This window comes from Camponotus vicinus, unplaced genomic scaffold (assembly GCF_025532165.1).
Source record: "Camponotus vicinus isolate PSW18456_S1 unplaced genomic scaffold, iyCamVici1.0 SCAF_2, whole genome shotgun sequence".
NCBI lineage: Eukaryota > Metazoa > Arthropoda > Insecta > Hymenoptera > Formicidae > Camponotus > Camponotus vicinus.
The window spans coordinates 21,101,078-21,121,496 of NW_028141956.1; the positions used below are offsets into that span (position 1 = coordinate 21,101,078).

The following is a 20,419-nucleotide window of genomic DNA, read 5'->3' on the forward strand; positions in this document are numbered from 1 at the left end:
GGCGCTCGATTTTAGCGCATTCAGCTAAATCTTTGTTCTGATGCGCAATTTAACCTTGAAAATTTAGCGATTTGTCACGTATAATTGATCGCATCGGGAGCAGCCGTACATCGGCGCTTGAAAATTTTTGTTATTCAGTTAAATCTTTGTTCTGGGGATGATGATATCATCGCAGCCATACATCGGCGCGACAAAATTTTAGAGGAAATTAAAATGTTGCGTCAGCGATAATCCCCTCTACATCACAATTTGTGATACTATTTGAATTAATAATAATTCTAATACGATTAGTATTACATCAATCGCACGTGTGAAAGGTTCACTGCTGAAGAAATCAACATGAATTTTTACGTTCCGATTTGAAACGGCGAAACTCCACCGTGTAAGAAGCAAAAATGCGACATGTAAGAAAAAAGATTTAAAAATTTTATTTATTAAAATTTTCTTAAACATTGGTCTAATTTATATATATTTTTATAGCATTCAGCTTCGTCGTGCGACTCGCATACTTGGAAGAAGATACACTCTAACCCCGACGTCGTATAAATATTTGGACATTGGAATAAGCGTTGGAGCTGTATCGTATGTGGAGCTGATTCTCGGCGATAATCGAGGCAATCAAATAGTATTGCCTATTTCAACGTGGAATTTGTTGATGCAGAAAACGGGCAGACATTGATCGATTTCTATAATCAACTCCTCCGTTATCGATCGGGGATCTAACGATCGAGGTGCATATTTTGCATCAATCAAAAATTGTAAAACTCACATTATGCGAAAATTCTTTGTATATGAAACCACAAACATTATTACATTTATTTAATTTTGAAAATTGTATCGATCATATGCACAATTGGTTATGCGAGAATACCTATCTCGTAAATGAAAAATTTAAACAATTTGAAACTGTATTACAACGTAACAATATTACTACTGTATGCGATGCTGTAAAAACGATACGCGAGAGTGATGTCTTTAACAGCGAATCATTAATTGATTGCGAATTACTAACATGTGCTGTAAATGATATTCTTTACGATGCTTGCAATAAATAATTATTTTTATTTCATCTGTGATTTTAATTCTTTCCTTCCATAAGAATAAGAATAATTGATAATTTTCTGAACACGCTCCGCCAAAGATGTAGAGAAATGCTGAGGTAGATGAGACGTGATGCTCTAGTTAGAATGAGACAAAAGATATATAATGAAGAGGAGTCTGCGACATTAGAATATTATTTCTTTCGTTCTTCTGTGTATCGTTGGTCTTGTGTTTCGTTGGTCACGTATAATGGCTGAAGAAGACGTTATTATAATCGATGACGACACGGATGATGATGTTATTATCATCGACGAGATGGACATTGAAGAGATTATTATCATTGAAGATGACAATATAATGGGAATCGATAATCTGGACGAATCAGACGAGGATGGGTCTGATATAGAATTAGAACCCTTGGAAGATAGTGATTATGAGAGTGATAGTAGTGATGAACTAATACAAACTAAACATCGAAATTTAAACTTGATTGAAATAATAACATTGGAACATACGAAGATATGTTGCATATCCTACTTTTATGTGGAAAATGAGTCCAAATATTGTACCGAGTGCTTCCTTAGATTATCGTATCTATTCTTAGAAGCTGGTTCTGTTCGGGAACATAGAATCACATATTATGAACATTTATCTAATATGTCTTGCAAAGAATGTAAAAAATCTTTGCATCAAATAATACCATGCAGCATGTGTCCCATTTGTACAAATTAAAATAAATTGATCATGGAAAATATTGTAAGTAACTTTCAATTTATAATACATCAAAAGTCCTAAAATTATTAAAAACTATTCAAATGTATGTCTTTTTCTGTTCCAGAAGCGACCCTCCTTAGCCCGGCGCATCGCCCCTTAGCCTTTCAGGAGCGACCTCCCTCTTAGCCCGGCGCATTACCACCCCTTCCGCCTATATATATATATATGTTTTACATTAAATTTTATATTTTTATTTTATATTATTATTGTTATTATTAGATACACACACACACAAATCCATTTACACACTTAATAAATTTTATATATTTTAATTGAGAAAAAGAAAAAAAATCTAATTATTTGCATGCCTCTCCTTGCGCTCCCATCCTTTGGCATCTCTCTCTCTCGCGCGCTAGTTGTAAGTCTCGCGATATCTTCGTTGCGCTCTCTCTCTCGCGCGTTAATCATAAGTCTCACTATCTTCGGCACGCGTCATTGTTCTTTCGCGCTATCTCTTTCTCTCGCGCTTTGACAGAATAAGTATAGTAATCTCTCTCGCACGCGCTATGACACAAAAATGTATTTACACTTTAATAAATGTATATTTTGTTTTGATTGAAAAAAAATGTATTTATTTACACACCTTTCCCTTGCGCTCCCATCCCTTGCGCTATCTCTCTCGCGCTAGTTATAAGCCTTTATCGTTGTCTCTATCACACTCGTCATTATTCTCGCGATATTATCGTTCTCTCTTTCGTACGCGCTACCGTTCTCTCTCGCACGCGTTGTTCTCGCGCTATGGTTCTCTCTTTCATACGCGTTGTCTTGCGCTATGATTCTCTCTCGCGCGTGTTGCTCGTGATATTATCGTTCTCTCTCGCACGCGTTATCTTGCGCTATTATCGTTCTCTCTTTTGTACGCGCTATCGTTCTCTCTCGCACGCGTTGTTCTCGCGCTATCGTTCTCTCTCTTTCATATGCTCGTCGCTATCACTCACTTACCTTTGCGTCGTCTTTCTCCCACCTATGCGTCATCTTACAATGCGTCGTCCTTGTCCCACGCCATCCTTGTCGCACGTTGATGACATCCTTGTCGCACTGTCCTCTTCGCACACTTAGCGCTATCCTTTTCCCACACGTAGCGTTATCCTTCTCACACCTTAGCACTGTCTTCTTTCCGCGGATTCCCCTTCTCCTCGCAAACCCCTTCGTCCATCGGTCGCGCCGCGGTTCCCCCTTCCCCGCGCGTGACGTCATTCATCGCGCGCTGCAATTCCTCCTTCCCCACGCGTGACGTCACTCCCCCCGCGCCGCGGTTCCTCTCGCGCCTCACCCCCCCTGAGAGGACCTGGGTTAGAACTCTCCTTATACCCCTACTTATATATATATATATATATATATATATATATATATATACAGGGTGAGCCATTTTAATTAACGCACGCAATTATTTCGGAAACAAAGCATTTTAGAGAAAAATGTTTCAGACAAAAGTTTTATGGTTTCGAGGGGGCCATAAGATGGTATCATTGGTTTGACACTGAAGAGTCATTTGAAGGTTACGTGAAGGTCACTTCAATTTTTTTAAATGGAACACCCTATATATTTTTGCACACTCTTGTAGCTTATCTCGAGAGCTTTCCAAAACACTATAATTAAGTACCTTTTCGTTAAGTACTTTTTGAGTTATGAGGCTTGAAATAATTTCTTAATTTTACATAAACCGTAAAATATCTTGTAAAATATTCATTTTTCGATTATCTTACCTTAATACTTTTACGTACAAAATAATGAGAGGAATCAATTGGTGTAAAGAAAACACATAGTTGTTTTGAAGAAAAAATATGTAATTTGCAATTAACAATTCCATATTTTTTCTTAAAAACAACTATGTGTTTTCTTTACACCAATTGATTCCTCTCATTATTTTGTACGTAAAAGTATTAAGGTAAGATAATCGAAAAATGAATATTTTACAAGATATTTTACGGTTTATGTAAAATTAAGAAATTATTTCAAGCCTCATAACTCAAAAAGTACTTAACGAAAAGGTACTTAATTATAGTGTTTCGGAAAGCTCTCGAGATAAGCTACAAGAGTTTGTAAAAATATATAGGGTGTTCCATTTAAAAAAATTAAAGTGACCTTCACGTGACCTTCAAATGACTCTTCAGTGTCAAACCAATGATACCATCTTATGGCCCCCTCGAAACCATAAAACTTTTGTCTGAAACATTTTTCTCTAAAATGCTTTGTTTCCGAAATAATTGCGTGCGTTAATTAAAATGGCTCACCCTGTATTTTTGTTTCACTTCGCGTAACAATTTCATGAAACGCCGTACGTCGAATCGCATTAAAGCGTAGATTTATCGAAGTTTCGTTATTTTCTTCTTCTTCGTTTTCCTGTGTGTCTTTTTCTCTCGCTAATAGTAGCTTTTTTATAGCATTAAAATTAATTCGTCGCGAGTTCTCGTAATTGAGAGTAATACCCTTAACTTTACAAGTTTCGTGAGTATTACCCTCCGGTGTTCGCACGATGTAGGCGTAAAATTTCGGGCCCCCGGACACGAACGCCGCGATATAGCTACCGCGGCCGTAGCTTTCGAGTTCATCCGTCATGTCTCCTAGAAAATTTCCCGTAGGCGGCATGTATTCGTTCGAATCACCGGTGCTTATAAAAATATACGAATCTGTATCGTAATATAATACACGACGATCTAAACGTTCTAGGTACTCGTACAATTTTAAACGCGCTAGTGCAGTCGTATACGCTGCTATCACGACGTTTGTTATCGGCGAGGGAACGAGAGCCTCTTGTCGCAGTCGCCACGAAACATACATTACCTCGTCATTCACGGGTAATATGTCGGTTATCTCGTATTCGGCGCTCGTTAGTAATGTCGCGAAACGTTGTTGTGTTTTTACGATTTCGGTAGTCGGCAAATTGGATCGTTGGCCGAATTTTCCCCAGAATGAATTTAAGCACAGTTTCGCAACCGAGCGTAAACCAGGATTCCGCGTGATGTTTCGCTTATCAAGAACGATACCCTCAGTTTTTTCATATTCCCGCAAGTATCGCTCTTTTGCCTCATCGTCGTTTTCTCCGCATTCGCTCGGCCAACCACTGGCTTCCTGTTTAAGCTGTAAAAACGTATTAATATATTCGGCGAACAATCCACCTTGCCGCGACGCACGATCGTATTGGCTAACTCTATATTGCCAAATTTCGCTTACTGACGTTACGAGATAACCTTTCTCGACGGCCTTGCGTAATTCGCAGGTTACCCAGGTACCCTCGAATTCACGCTCGCTATCATTATGAGTGCACGGTGTCTGAGAAAATGTTTCGCAGCAACTACGACATAACGCGAAGAGTAATTTTCCTCGTACGTGATGCGGAAGTACGGGGTGAAATAAATCACGAGGAGGGAGTACTCTACAGCGTATGAGGCCTTCGAGCGAGTCGAAATTATAATTCGGTGACCTTCCGACTAACGTGCTACATTCATCGCCGACGTAAATTTCCGGATGACCGATCGGAAAAGCGCCCGTCTTCAATACAAACGGGTATAAAGAGCATACGTCGACGTAGCGTATTTTCTCCGTACCTGTGACTTCGTATTGAGTTGCGATATTTCCCGTACGCCCACCGAAAAACGCGTCGCGAGGATCGAGCGGTGGTGTTTCTACCATCGGATGGTTCGCGAGAAAATCATACATTACGCGATTGTCGCGCATTTCTTGGTCGAAGGCGCACTCCCACTTTTCCGACACTATGTATCCCCACTGACGAAGGCGCCATGAAACTGCGAGAGTTCGTTCATATCGCGAATTTAATGTATCTCCGCGATCCTCTCCCGACGAAAGCGCTTTATCGCGATTTACAGGGAAACAAGTTGGACATCCGTGTCAAAAGCAACCGTGAAATTGCAACACGTGACGCTGCGTCCTTCCCGCAACAGACGTTTCGAAATAACCATCGACGAGCGTACCCTCGATCGTGCGATATTCCCGCGCACGCCCCGCGTGATTTATACGACGGTCGAGTTCGCGCTCCATCCATATCAGCCATTGTAAGGCTTTACGCGAATGATTGCTCGCGCATCTGTATCCCCCCGTAGGAATAATGTCTATCGTATCGGCTTGCAAAAAGTTTTTCCGGAAAACCGTCATGCAGGTCGAAGCAATAGTTGTACATTCCTCGAACGGACATACATTTCCGCGATCTAGGAAAATTTTTCTAAACGTTACGCACGCTCGTCGAAGAATATCAACATCGTTACGACAATAGCGCACTATCTCGCGTTGGAAGTCGAACACGGTATTTTTTTCCCTCATTTCGGTATGCCATGTGAGAAAGCGTTCGCGCTCTTGCGATTTCATGTTATCCGGAGAATAATATTGTACATCGGGTAACGGTCCGATGTACGTTTGATTTTCGATAGTATTAAATAAATGCGGAAAAATGCCCTTATCCTCAGTATCCTTTAGCCCGAAAGCCTTAGGTAATTCGGATAAGCGCATCGGCATATAATTAACGCTATCGATGAATTTTGTATGTCCCGCGGTTAAAAGAATAATTTTTGTGCCGTTTAAAATTACTTTCGGTTCAATATCCCTACAATTTTCCACGATATATTTCAAAATAAATTGCGCGTCGAACGCTTTCGCATTATGCGCTATACAAATTATGTGTTTAAAATATTTTACCGGACGCGTAACGAAATCTACAAACTGTTTAACCGGATCGCGTTGAAATACGAACTCTCGCACTCCGCACCAACGACACCACACGGACATGTTATTTTCCCCCACGCATGCTTCACAAATCTGTTGCGCGATGCATAGCGTCGGAATATGTTTTTTTATATTTCCCGTTCCTTCGACCGTCTCGTCCTGCCGCGTTTCGAAATCGTAAAATACGAAAGCCACACGTCCCTTTCCGCGTTCATATGCACGTTCGTTCTTTTCCGCGTTATCACATATGTTCCGTGCTTCTTCTTCTCTCGTGCTAGATATATCTACCTCATCCGGTACCATCGCTGATGAAGATGGCCCGGCAGAGGAAATATCGACACGTTGTCGAAGAGGTTGCATATAACACATATGATTGCGCGGTTGTTGTGAACGGCATAATTTGCAATAAGAAACGCCGCATTCGTGTTTTAAATTCGATTTAACGATACGACCGCAACTGTCGCAAAATCGCACGGTGCTACAAACATTAACGCATGTTCTACCGTCGTACGATTTGTCGCTACGATGACGCTCGAAACACCCTACACCGTAAAATAACCGATTGCACGCGTCGCATTTTATTTCGGTGTAAGTGGAATCGCACGGCGGTACGGATAAACATCGCGGGCATTTATTTAAACACCGGTGACTATTAGGCCTATCATCGCGTTGAAATCATTTCGAAAGCCTACATTACACGCTACACAATAATCGCGAGTACCAGCGGCGGCTTTTAAATTTAAAATAGGATTATAATGTTGCGAATCCTCGCAATACGCGATATTTAATCGCCGTGAGGACTCGCGTCCGAGAGAAGTGAGTATTTCGGTTCCGTCATACAACGGTTTTTCGCCACGACCGAAAGTATTAAAATTATACATAACAATCGCGATATTGTCTGCGGCGAAATAACGTTGGAAACGTTCGATTTCGCGAATTCCACAACCCTCTTCCGGTATTACGACACCGGCATTTTTCGTTAATTGCAATGCACATTCGCGTTGTAACGAAGAATGCGGATATCTTATCGCGTTCCATTTCTCATGCAGCTCGCCTGTACGGATATTACCGCGCTCCCTATAAGTTTGAGCTACTACGAGGGCTCGAGGGAAGCACAGGTTATCCGAATTATTAATTTCGACTATCGAACGTTTCGCGACATCCCCGCGTGTTAACGCGACGCGACCGCGACCTGAAGGCATCGAGACATTATAAACCCGTATGTTAAATTGGTCGGCGATATCGAGACCACCGACGCTCTGTGCTAACGAACTCACGAGTCTCCAAATATCCTCATAACTCAAATCGCGAGTCGGACGAAAAGATATCCCCGCAGGACCACGCGATAAATTCGGCGAATCAAACGATAATCCTACGTAATCGCCCGGTTCGCATGAATTTAACGCATACGCGTGAATTTCGCGAAACGCATTTTCTAACGAGTGATATACAGGGTGAGCCATTTTAATTAACGCACGCAATTATTTCGGAAACAAAGCATTTTAGAGAAAAATGTTTCAGACAAAAGTTTTATGGTTTCGAGGGGGCCATAAGATGGTATCATTGGTTTGACACTGAAGAGTCATTTGAAGGTCACGTGAAGGTCACTTCAATTTTTTTAAATGGAACACCCTATATATTTTTACACACTCTTGTAGCTTATCTCGAGAGCTTTCCAAAACACTATAATTAAGTACCTTTTCGTTAAGTACTTTTTGAGTTATGAGGCTTGAAATAATTTCTTAATTTTACATAAACCGTAAAATATCTTGTAAAATATTCATTTTTCGATTATCTTACCTTAATACTTTTACGTACAAAATAATGAGAGGAATCAATTGGTCTAAAGAAAACACATAGTTGTTTTGAAGAAAAAATATGTAATTTGCAATTAACAATTCCATGTTTTTTCTTAAAAACAACTATGTGTTTTCTTTACACCAATTGATTCCTCTCATTATTTTGTACGTAAAAGTATTAAGGTAAGAATCGAAAAATGAATATTTTACAAGATATTTTACGGTTTATGTAAAATTAAGAAATTATTTCAAGCCTCATAACTCAAAAAGTACTTAATGAAAAGGTACTTAATTATAGTGTTTTGGAAAGCTCTCGAGATAAGCTACAAGAGTGTGCAAAAATATATAGGGTGTTCCATTTAAAAAAATTGAAGTGACCTTCACGTGACCTTCAAATGACTCTTCGTGTCAAACCAATGATACCATCTTATGGCCCCCTCGAAACCATAAAACTTTTGTCTGAAACATTTTTCTCTAAAATGCTTTGTTTCCGAAATAATTGCGTGCGTTAATTAAAATGGCTCACCCTGTATATCGACGCCTTCAGTCAACGGTCGTATCGTAAAACTCGTTTCTCTGCCGATTACCCGGAATCTTCTAAATTGGCGCGCATTTTCCGATATTAAATATACAAAATTAAAATTATTATTTCCGACCTGATGGTGAAGTTGTTGCTGCTGTTGTTGCTGTTGTTGATGTTGTTGTTGCTGCTGGTACTCATGCTCCTCCTCCTCCGCGTCCTCTTCACCCTCCTCAGTCTCGGATGAAATATTTTCCGAGCGGGGTAACTCGGCTACCTCGCCCTCAGTCTCCTCCTCCACCGCTTCTTCTTCTTCTTCCTCATTGCTGCGGGAGAGCGCTGAATTTTGTTCGCCGTCAACACCACCTCCGTATTGCACTGTTAAAAATAAAAAACCGTATAAATTATAAAATACAATTTTTATTATTTTTACTATTTTAATATTTTTATACTCGAATGTAATCCGTACTATGAATGTTAATACAACGAAATAACTCACCTTTTTAGCAATATTCGTTGTTTTTTATTCCGTTACTAATATTCCGGGGAATAGCTAATCCCCCTGCGACGAGTTTCTAAAGAAAAATTAAGAATTTGTTAGATTAAATTCGAGCATAAAAATATACCGAGAAATAAATTAATAAAGTTACCTTCTCTGGAGGGAGTATACATTTTCCTCTTCTTCTTCATACCCCTCTTCTTCCTCTCTCTCTGTCTCTTCTTCTTCTTCTTTTTCTACCACTATCACTTCTTCCTCTTCCTGCACTTCTTCTGCTTCCCCGGTCTCCTCTGTCTCTTCTTCATTAATCTCCACTGTCTCGCGCTCCTCCTCCATCTCTCGCGGAAATTCTAATAATATTTTAAGATTTGAATATTTAATATTATAGAAACAAAATTTAAAAAAAGTTTGAAAAATACTTTTATATTCGGATTTTCGTTTTAGTATATATGTATTTTACATCAACATCATCTTACCTGGTGAGAACACTTCGCTATTGGGGCTGCTGACTGCGTATGCGATGTCGGTAGCGTCATCGTTCATGTTTTCCTCGCCGTCGTCGTCATCGTCAAGAACGACAACGGGAATCGCCGGATTTTCCTCGAGTAATCGCGGTCTTCCTGAAATGTAGAATATTTTTTATTAGTATTAATTATTATTTTTATTACTACCGAACAATTTATCTGAGAAAAATTAGCACTCGTTTTTATTACGTGCAAACTTACATGAAGGACCTGCCTCGGGTTCTTCCTCAGCGCGGCGTCTACGCGAAGGTCGCACCGTCGCTGTTCTCGCGGGATTATTGTTTCCTGCGATTAATTAGTAATTAAATATTTAACTTTATAATCGCGATTTTTCGTATTTTTTCATCGAAAGTAAAAATAAATAAAATAAGTAAAATAATTACCCGTCGACCGGATCCTGCTGTAGTTTTGGAGTAGGTAGGTTACATGTCCACCTACATCTTCTTCTTCTTCGTATTTCTCGTCTTCTCTGAAGGCTCTTCGCGCACTAATTATTTCGCCGGCAATATTTAGCAATTTCGCGTCGCCGCCTAAATGCCCCAATTTATATAAAATTGCAAGCATTGTATCGGAGCAGGCACACGCGAAACTCGAAAATACACTATAATTATGTGCACTCGTTTCCGCTAAATTGGAAATGTAGCTCGCGAAATTTATCTTTGGAGATAAATTCGCAGCCAACTTTATACATCTCGATATCAAAGTCTTATTACACGCCATTTTTTTTCCTCAAAGGAATAACACGCGAGCAAAAATCGTACAAGTTTCCTCGGGCGAAGAAAATCTCGAAAATGCCTATATTCGGTTAAAGGTTGTCCATTTATATATTTTGCTCCCCACTCGAAAAAGAAAAACCAAACAAACCTTTATCGCCGCTCGGAGAACTTCGAAAAAAATGTAGAAGTTTGAAATTTCTTGTAGTCATACCGTATTGTAATTATATTTTTCATCGTAACGCGAATAATCTATTTTTGATTTCTTATTTTGTTTTTCGAAAAAGCAACTAACGCCAAGCATATTTCTAATTACCCTAATTAAGTATTGGTATACGTATATGATTTCTTAAAAACTAAGCGTAATAAAAAAAATTTTGTAATTATTTTATTCATCAAAGATTTTTATTTTGCGTTGACCATAGCTATTACACGAGTAGAATAAATTTTTAAAATCATTTGTTTCTTTATAAGAAAAAATACTCGTTTAATGCTAATAATAATAATAATAATAATAATAATAATAATACACGACGTGTTGCTGCATGTTCGCAATAAAGGACAGAAGGAGATATTGGGAGATATATTGAAAACGTAGTAAAAAAAAGTACTCTGTGAATTTTTTTTAAGAAAAACTTGATATTTATTATTACATTTATCGACATACATTTATTGGTTTTCATAAAATTTTCGTTTCTGTAAAATCGCGCGAGAAATTTCATTAAATTTAAGCGAAAGTATCTCTACAAATACAATGCTGAAATATACATCTAAAAATGTTAAATTATTAATTTGAGTTCGGACACTTTGTTCGATTTCTTCATAATTTCCTTTAATTGTGAGTTTTATAATTTCACAATCTACGATGAGGGAAGTTTTAATTCTATTTCGTTTATTATATAGTTAGCACATGTATTGACAGTATCAACGATATTAATTAATTGCGACAAATGCGTATCTACGCATTTTATAATATTTTCCAAGCCGAGGAAAGTAACTTTCTGCATCACGATAGCGGTGTTATAAGTTTTTCGTTTCTTCAACGGAGGTTGTTCTTCCTTCTCGCCATTAGTCACGGAATATTCGGTGGTTTCCTTGTATGCCACTAGAATAGCCCTCGCGCCATAAGCGCTGGTAAAATTGATGGTGATATTGTTAATAATAATCGGATTTAATCCCCCCTAATTCTTTTTTGATCCTCGTTCAAATACTGCCTCATATCATGCCTGATCCATGCAGACTTGAAATTGCTGCCACGTGTCGGAGTCGAGACAAATACCATCGGCATTATTGCTCGTTAATTTAACAATTGGAACGAAACAGTCTTCCTTCGTCGATTGCAATCCCACTTGTATCTTCTTAGTGAAGGATGAATTAAGTCCATATGTTGTTGATAGCAACAAATGTCGGTTTCTTACACCGTTACCGATTTTATTGTCTCCATTTCCCGGCTCCTTAATATCGCAAACGTGCGCGGATTTCACAAAACTGGCTATTTCCGTCGTTCCTGCCATTACTATTAACTTTCGAGTGCACTATGTAAAAAGTAGTCACAACAACGATAGTGTATTTACGTAGAATTTTGTTCTTCGCTCGAGGCTTAACTTCTGTTAACGACGGAATTCGAATGAATACGCGGCTTGTCCTCGCGCTTATATTACTGCTTCTCCCCCTCAAAAAAAATCTAGAAAAGAGTGGGGAAAATAATATGCGCAGAAGTGAGCATAAATACGTGTTCAAACAAAATATTTTACACAATAATCATAGAAAAAATACCGAGAAACTTCTATAAACGTTTCTAGAAACTTCTAAAAATTTTCTCTAAGCTATATCTCGGTGATTCACCACGGGAAAAATATTTAACGATGTTTTATTAGGGAAGATTTTTTCATCATGAAAATATTTTTCTTAACCTTCTAAAATAATTAGAAAGAGGCTTGTAAATCTAAATGATAGATATTACGTGCGGGGGTATATCCGAATGTTTAATTTAAAAAATGTGAAATCTTATCAGATTTCTTAGTCGATACGGTATATATGCTGTTTCGGCATGAGAAAAAAAAATAGGTGGATTTAGGATGAGGATCTCACTAGGGTAGATTCAAGGTGAGAATATTTTCCATATCTTCCTAAATTATTTAGAAAGAGAATTGTTTTCCTAATCACTATTGCAAATATAACGGGTCTATTTTAAAATAAAAACCATTCACGGTTATCTTAAGATGAGATTATTTTATTGGATGTCTCTAGTTTTTTAACGTTTAGACTGTTTAAGCTTTTAAGAATCTCTAGACATTATTATTATATCACGAGGGATGATATTTGCCTGAGAGAGCTATCGGCTGACTCATAAAATACGTGTATATACAGGTATTTTGTAACGTGTATATACAGGTATTTTGTAATTTAGACGATACATCGATTTAAAATATATTTTCCAGAATTTAAGCATTTTATTTTTATACTATAAGCGTATATGGATAATCAATTATGAGCTCGTTAGCGTTGGTGCTCGCGAAAGTCGCCGATGCGAGCCTACCCTCGCGCGAATACGTTTACTCGCGGTCGCGCGCGCCGTGTATCGGCTAATCAGCGGTGCTTTCCGCTCGCACGCGTAACAGAGAACGCTAGCGCGAGCACGCGGCCCCCGTGAATAAGCTTATTTTCTTCTTACATTCCTGCAAATAATATTCGAGGAGCATGCGCATTTTTTACTTAGGTTATTGTTGTTAAATATCATCGTTTACTTTTTTATTTATGAGTGTTCGAAAATCGTAAAATTCATTCCGAATTAAAATTCTTAAATATATTATATACATTTCGAATGATGTTTTACGACTCGAAAGTTCAAAATCAACGGGCTTCGAGAAACTTCTCGAGACCTCTAATCGCCAGAAAAACTCGATCGTTCGAGTTATCTTCAATTTTTTTGGGACATAAGAAACGCGTGTCATAAACATTGACAATAATAATCTCAACCGTCGACCAAAATCAGCGTGACGTACGGGCATGCGCGCCCATACGTCACGATTAGCTGATTGCCAATCAGCTGTTCCAAAAAGACTGCGCGCATGGCAACCGCGAAAAAGCCAACGTCAGACCTCATCGGCGGCCAATTATACGCGGCGCCATGAGGTCACCGCTAAATAATTAAAATTATTGGGCCACGTCGCAACGGGCCCAAAATTCCGCTCGCTTTATAACGGGCACCGCACGCGAGCAAGTCGAAGTCTCGCACCTTTTGTCAAACCGCTTAGTTAAAACCGCTCCGCATAGTAAAACCGCTTACAACGACCGCTTATTCTCTTGGACTTTCGCAATCTCTGTATCAAACCGCTGATTAACCGCATTACACGACCGCTTACGACTTTGGACAACGCATTTTTCTCGCTCTTGTTTCTCTACACCGCTCGCGATACCGCTCGCGAAAACCGCGCTCACTTTGTTACACCGCTGTTTCGCTAATCGAAATCACTGCACTAAACACTTGTCTTTTAATTTTGACTCCAATAAACGTCAGTCTTTTGTGTGAACGAGGCGCACTTTTTTTTCGCTTTACGACCTTCCGGTCCTATCATCGCACTGTCGGATTCGCTCGCGAACATTTCTGGTCCTTCGAGCCGGAGAATCATCCGCATCCGCAGTTCGTGGGTGAAATTCACGTGTGTCGTCCAGTGCGCGAACCTGAACAGAAAGACAATTAGTGAAGATGAGTGCCGATTTGAAGGCGTTGCTGGAGGCGCAGAACGATATCTACGGGCGAATGTCTCGCTCCGTGGACAATCTGCGCAAGATGGGTGTCTCGAGCATCACCGCCGAAGCAATACAAGCTCGCCTCCGCATCCTCGAGACGCTGTGGACCAAATTTGAAGCGCATCACGATCTCATTAGGACGGCGCTGAAAGACAAATATCTCGAGAGTGAGTACGCTAAAGCAGATTTCATTGACATCGCGGAATCTACTTACGTGACACAACGGAGCACGCTAGTCGAGTACGCGAACAAGCTCAAGGGCGAGTCGTCCGTCGCGCCTAAAGCCGAGGCTCACCAGGAGCACTCGCTCAAGACCTCGCTGCCGCGGATAAAGCTCCAGACATTCTCCGGCGCGTACGGAGATTGGCCAGCGTTCCGCGATATCTTTTTATCCATAATAGGGGACAATCCGTCAGTCTCCAACGTAGAGAAGCTGCATTACCTTCGTACAAGCTTGCAAGGTCCTGCGGAAAAATTAATCCGGTCATTACCAATTGTCGGGGGCAACTATGAGCGGGCATGGATGATTCTGAGCTCGCATTACGAAAATAAGCGAGAACTCATTCGCGCCAACTTCGCTGCTTACACCGCCGTGCCAAGAATGAAAGCCGCGACCGCCGACGAGCTAAGTCGCATTTATAACGCCGCCACGACTGCCATCAACGCTCAGGAGAGCATCGACAGGCCCATTGCCACGCACGGGATGGACCTTTTCAATTACTTACTCGTCGAACGATTCGATCCGCTAACTCGGATGGAGTGGGAGTCCTCCATTCGCGATTCCGTCGATCCGCCGAGTAATGCCGTCCTGATGGATTTCATGTCCAAGCAGATCCTCACGCTCAACGCCGTGCAGCCGAACTCCGTTGCGAAATCCGGAGAGAAGTCCCGGTCCGCGAAATCGCATTTCGTGAAGCGCACATCCGACTCCTCGACGTGCGCAGCATGTAAGGGCAAGCACTCCCTTATGCAATGCACGGAATTAAAGTCGAAAACCGCGAGCGACAGAAAGAACTTCGTGGAAGCAAACAAACTGTGCTTCAATTGTCTCGGCAATCACTTCCTAGCCAAATGCCAATCCGTGAAAACTTGCTTCACGTGCAAGTCACGACACCACACTTTACTTCACGACGCGTACGCACAACCCGACGGAGCGAGTTCTTTGTCCACCACGCGACTCGCATCGGATCGCAAGGCGATCCTTCTCGCCACCGCACGCGTCAACATCACGGACCACTTGGGAAGACCTCACGCCGTCCGTGCGCTGATCGACCAGGGGTCAGAAGTTTCCCTGGTCTCAGAGGCTCTGGCGCAACGCTTGCGTCTGCCGCGAAGCCGCTCTTCAATGTCCGTCGCCGGCATTGGAGGAGCATCCGGAGCAACTCGTGGAAAGTTATCCTTGAGCCTCTCCTCTGAGGTGACCGGAGCAACCCTTCAGGTACTAGCGTACGTTCTTCCGCGCCTCTCGTCGTACCAGGGACCCATCTTGCGAAGCAGCTTCACTTGGCCACACATTCGCGGCCTTTCCCTGGCGGATCCGCAGTATCTAGATCGAGATCCGATAGAGATACTGCTCGGCGCAGACGTATACTCCGCCGTACTTCAAGATGGGCTCCGCAAGGGGCGCAAGGACGAGCCCATCGCTCAGCGGACCTCGCTCGGCTGGATCTTGTCTGGAGGTCACAAGGCCACGCTCCAGAGCAGCCATACCTCGCACCAGTGCTCCATCGACCACGAGTTGAACGACCTGGTGCAGCTGTTTTGGGAGCAAGAAAGAGAGACCGCCGCTCCCGTCGCTCTCACCGCCGAAGAGAAGAGGTGCGAAGACCTCTTCACCCGCGAGCACACACGCACCAACACCGGACGATACGTTGTTAGGCTGCCGTTCACTGGAGCACCGCCCTCTCTCACTGAGACCCGCAAGCCAGCCGAACGTCTGCTCCACGCCATGGAGCGCCGCTGCTCAAAGGACGCTCGATTCGGCGATCTTTACCGCGGCTTCATGCAGGAGTATGAAGACCTGCAACATATGGAAGTCGTAAACACCTCATCTGAACAAGAAAACACCGCTAAGTGCTACTTACCGCATCACGGAGTGCTGCGGGAAACGAGCACATCAACGAAGCTCAGGGTTGTCTTCAACGGCTCGCAGCTCTCGATCTCGGGCGCGTCCCTCAACGTCAACTTGTTGACGGGCGCCAACCTCCTGCCAGTCCTCGCCGACGTGCTCCTTCGTTGGCGTTGGCACCGCTATGTCTTTGTGACGGACATCGAAAAGATGTACCGCCAAATCCTCATCCATCAGGAGGACCGCGACCACCAGCGGATACTCTGGCGGCACCGAGTCACCGACGACGTCCGCGAGTACCGCCTACGAACGGTCACGTATGGCTTGGCGTGCGCGCCATTTCTCGCCATACGGACCCTACAACAGCTCGCTGACGACGAGGGTTCGCAATTTCCGCGCGGAGCGATCGCACTACGCCGCGATACTTACGTGGACGACGTCGTCACCGGAGCAAGCACCATCTCGGAGGCCACCACGTTGCAGCGGGAGCTACGCGGTCTTTGCACGGCGGGCGGGTTTCCGCTCAGGAAGTGGGGGGCCAACAACCTCGGTATCCTGTCTGGAGTCCCACCAGAACACTGGATCACCAGCTCACCGCACTCGTGGTCCCACGAAAGCCACGCTACACTGGGCCTCCACTGGCACCCGGCCAGTGATCACTTCACTTTCTCGGTGCAAGCACGTCACTTCACAGAGTTCACAAAAAGACGCGTTCTGTCCGAGACCGCACGACTGTTTGATCCTTTAGGGTGGCTCACTCCAGTCACAATGCGAGCTAAAATTTTAATCCAGTCCGCCTGGCTGAAGAAGCTGGACTGGGACGCTCCTCTTCCGTCGGCAGACGCCCTGTCCTGGAAGAACCTCCTCTCTGATCTTCCGCGCCTGAACGAGATCAGGGTATCTCGCTGGTTAGGCAGTGACGGACCACACACACAAACCGAACTCCATGGGTTCGCCGACGCCTCGAAGCGAGGATACGCCGCGGTGGTGTACCTCCGCTCCGCCACCGAATGGCACACCGCAGTTCACCTGCTGGCTGCCAAAGGCAAGGTCGCCCCCGTGAAGCCGGTGTCCTTGCCTCGACTCGAGTTGTGCGCGGCCACCCTCCTGACGAATCTCACTGCTCACACGCGCACTCTCCTGGGTTTGCCCACAGCGCCAGTCTTCCTGTGGTCTGACTCCAGGGTAGCGCTGAGCTGGATCCAGGGGCATGCCTCCCGCTGGAAGACCTACGTGGCCAACAGGGTGTCACAGATCCAGGTCCAACTGCCCGACGCTCGATGGCGACATGTGCCGGGAAAGGACAATCCGGCCGACTGCGCCTCCCGAGGAACCCAACCGGGTGACTTGATCGGCCATCCGCTCTGGTGGACTGCGTCTTGCCAAACTTGGAGGTGCCGGAGCAACGAGCCGCCGGCTCGCTCAATACCGTCGTCAAGGCCATCACCGAGCCAGAACTCATTCTCCGTTTCTCGTCTTTGCACCGGCTACTCAGGGTGACGGCCTGGTGTCTTCGTTGGCGCAAAATCGCACGGAAAACGCACAACGTCACAGACGCCGCACAAACTCTGGAGCCACGCGAAATTGAAGACGCACTTTTACGATGGGCTCGAACTTCGCAGGCACTGCACTACACAACCGAGGTCTCATCACTGAGCAGAGGACGTGCTTTGCCACCACGGAGTCCGCTCACCAAGCTGAGCCCCTATCTGGACGACAGCGGCACAATGCGAGTCGGAGGCCGTCTCAAACACGCCATCCTGTCTCACGATGAACGGCACCCAATCATCATTCCGCCGGTCTCCTGGATGGCTGGGCTCCTGGTGGACTCCTGCCATCGTAGGACTCTACATGGAGGAGTGCAGCTCACCCTCGGGCTACTGCGCCAACGGTTTTGGATCCCGCGAGGTCGAGCCATCGTCAAGAAGTCCATCCATCGATGCGTCACGTGCACCCGATGGCGAGCCACCACACCGCAGCCACTGATGGGCAACCTCCCCCAGGAGCGAGTGACTCCGGCGCGTCCATTTTTGCGTACCGGAGTCGACTACGCCGGTCCGATCCTCATCCGGACCAGCAAGGGGCGCGGCCATCGAGCAAACAAAGGCTTCATCTCTGTATTTGTTTGTCTTAGTTCCAAGGTTGTTCACCTCGAGGTCGTCTCCGACTACACGGCTGAGGCGTTCCTGGCTGCCTTCCGTCGCTTCGTGTCCAGGCGAGGTCTCTGTCACGAGGTATTCTCGGACTGCGGGACCAACTTCATCGGAGCAAGCCGAGAACTCCGGGAGATGTTCCGCGCCTCAACTACCGACGGCCGTCGCATCGCACAGGCAGCAGCTTCAGACGGCATTAGGTGGCGGTTTAACCCGCCCGCAGCTCCTCACTTTGGCGGACTTTGGGAGGCAGCCGTCAAGTCAACAAAGCACCACCTTCGGAGGGTTATCGGCGAGGCAACGCTCACCTTCGAGGAGATGACGACTCTCCTCGCACAGGTGGAGGCGTGCCTCAATTCCTCGCGAGTATAAAGCTCCGAGTATTAGGACGGTCCGAGTCCTAATACTCGGAGCTTTATTATCACGGATTATCGGCGAGTGAAAAGAAATACAATTCTTTATATTCTTTGTGAGGAAAAATAATAATATTTGGAAAAGTATTAAAAATGGAAAAGGCTAAAAAAATGGTTTTAATTTCTACGGAAAATCTCGAAAAAATGCAACGAATGCAGCAGCAGCAGCAAAATCAACAGTCGGAAAATGTTAATAATACGGAAAATGATAATAATAAATCTGTACGGACACCGGGAACCCCTTTATCGCGACTCGATGCGGAGATGTGTCGTATTCTCAATCTCTCGACTCCCACCGACGAGGGTGAAAGATGGAAAATGTATAAAGAAGTACTTCAACGTTATCTTTACTTTGTTCGGGATGCAAAAAAGCGTTTTCGCAAAGATTCGCGTGGAGCTTTAAACGGCGACGCCGATGATAAAACTGAGCAAGACGAGGACATGTACTTGGAAGATGACGATACCGAAGAATTTACGCGTACTTTAATTAGTAGCGTTGGAGATGGAGGAGGAGGTGACGCTAATAGTTTCGGAAAAAAACGCGATCAATCGGCGGAAATGATTAAAAATATAATCGAAAGTGTGCCGAGAAAACTTATCGCTACAAAGCTCACACGCTATTGAAATATTTACTCGATGCTCCGTCGTCAAAGATCGGTTGGGATAGACAAGGACTCGTGACTATAAACGGTGCGGTTGTAACGGGTTCGAATATTAGCGATCTCATAAATGACGCGATACGCGAGAGAAAAACAGTAAAAGCAATCGGAAGAGTTCAGTTTGCGCGATTACTGCAGGACATAAACACACCTTCCAGTCTCATAAGAAATCGTAGTTTTTTACACGTAGGCAAAATAGCTCGTCGTATTAAAAGCAGCGAATTAGCAGCTGTTACTTCCACTCCGAAAACTCGTCGTTCACGCAGGTTAAACGAGACGGTTGTATCCGAAGGAGATACGGTATTTATATCTGCCGATGAGGATGAGGATGAGGCCGATAAAACATTAGCAAGTAAGGACGAGAATTCCCCGACGAAGAAAGCAAGAGGTTTATTCGGTTGGAGCAAATTCTAATAAGATGGAACTCGAAAAATTATATTACGATCCTTCGCACTACGCGGGTTATTCAGCGACGGTCAATTTATCACGAACGGCTAAGCCGAATTTCTCGTGTAACGAGGTTGTCGATTGGCTTAAATCGCAAGACGCGTACACGCTGCATCGTGCAGTACGATGAAAATTTCCGCGTTTACATTATAACGTGACAAATATCGATGATTTATGGGAGGCTGATTTAATCGATCTTCGTAATCTTAAGAGTTATAACGACGGATATTCCTATCTACTGGTGGTTATCGATGTACTTAGCAAATTTGCTTGGGTAGAACCTTTGCGCGATAAAACTTCGGCGTGCGTGATAAAGGCCTTTCAGAACATATTTTCGAGAAACAAAAAACGTTTACCCGTTTACCTACAAACCGACAAA

At 43.6% G+C, this 20,419-nt stretch overlaps 2 protein-coding genes across 2 annotated transcripts; one reads left to right on the forward strand and one right to left on the reverse strand.

Annotated features, from left to right (window-relative positions):
- Positions 1-4,035: 4,035 nt before the first annotated feature.
- On the reverse strand, positions 4,036-5,493 carry LOC145967173 (uncharacterized). Its single transcript, XM_083091826.1, has one exon. It carries the CDS (start codon positions 5,491-5,493, stop codon positions 4,036-4,038), a length of 1,458 nt encoding a protein of 485 aa, XP_082947952.1.
- An 8,763-nt stretch (positions 5,494-14,256) lies between these two features.
- On the forward strand, positions 14,257-18,893 carry LOC145967174 (uncharacterized). The gene is made up of 2 exons (XM_083091827.1): positions 14,257-17,762; positions 17,864-18,893. The coding sequence occupies exons 1-2, from the start codon at positions 14,257-14,259 to the stop codon at positions 18,891-18,893; spliced, it is 4,536 nt and encodes a 1,511-aa protein (XP_082947953.1).
- The last annotated feature ends 1,526 nt before the right edge of the window (positions 18,894-20,419 follow it).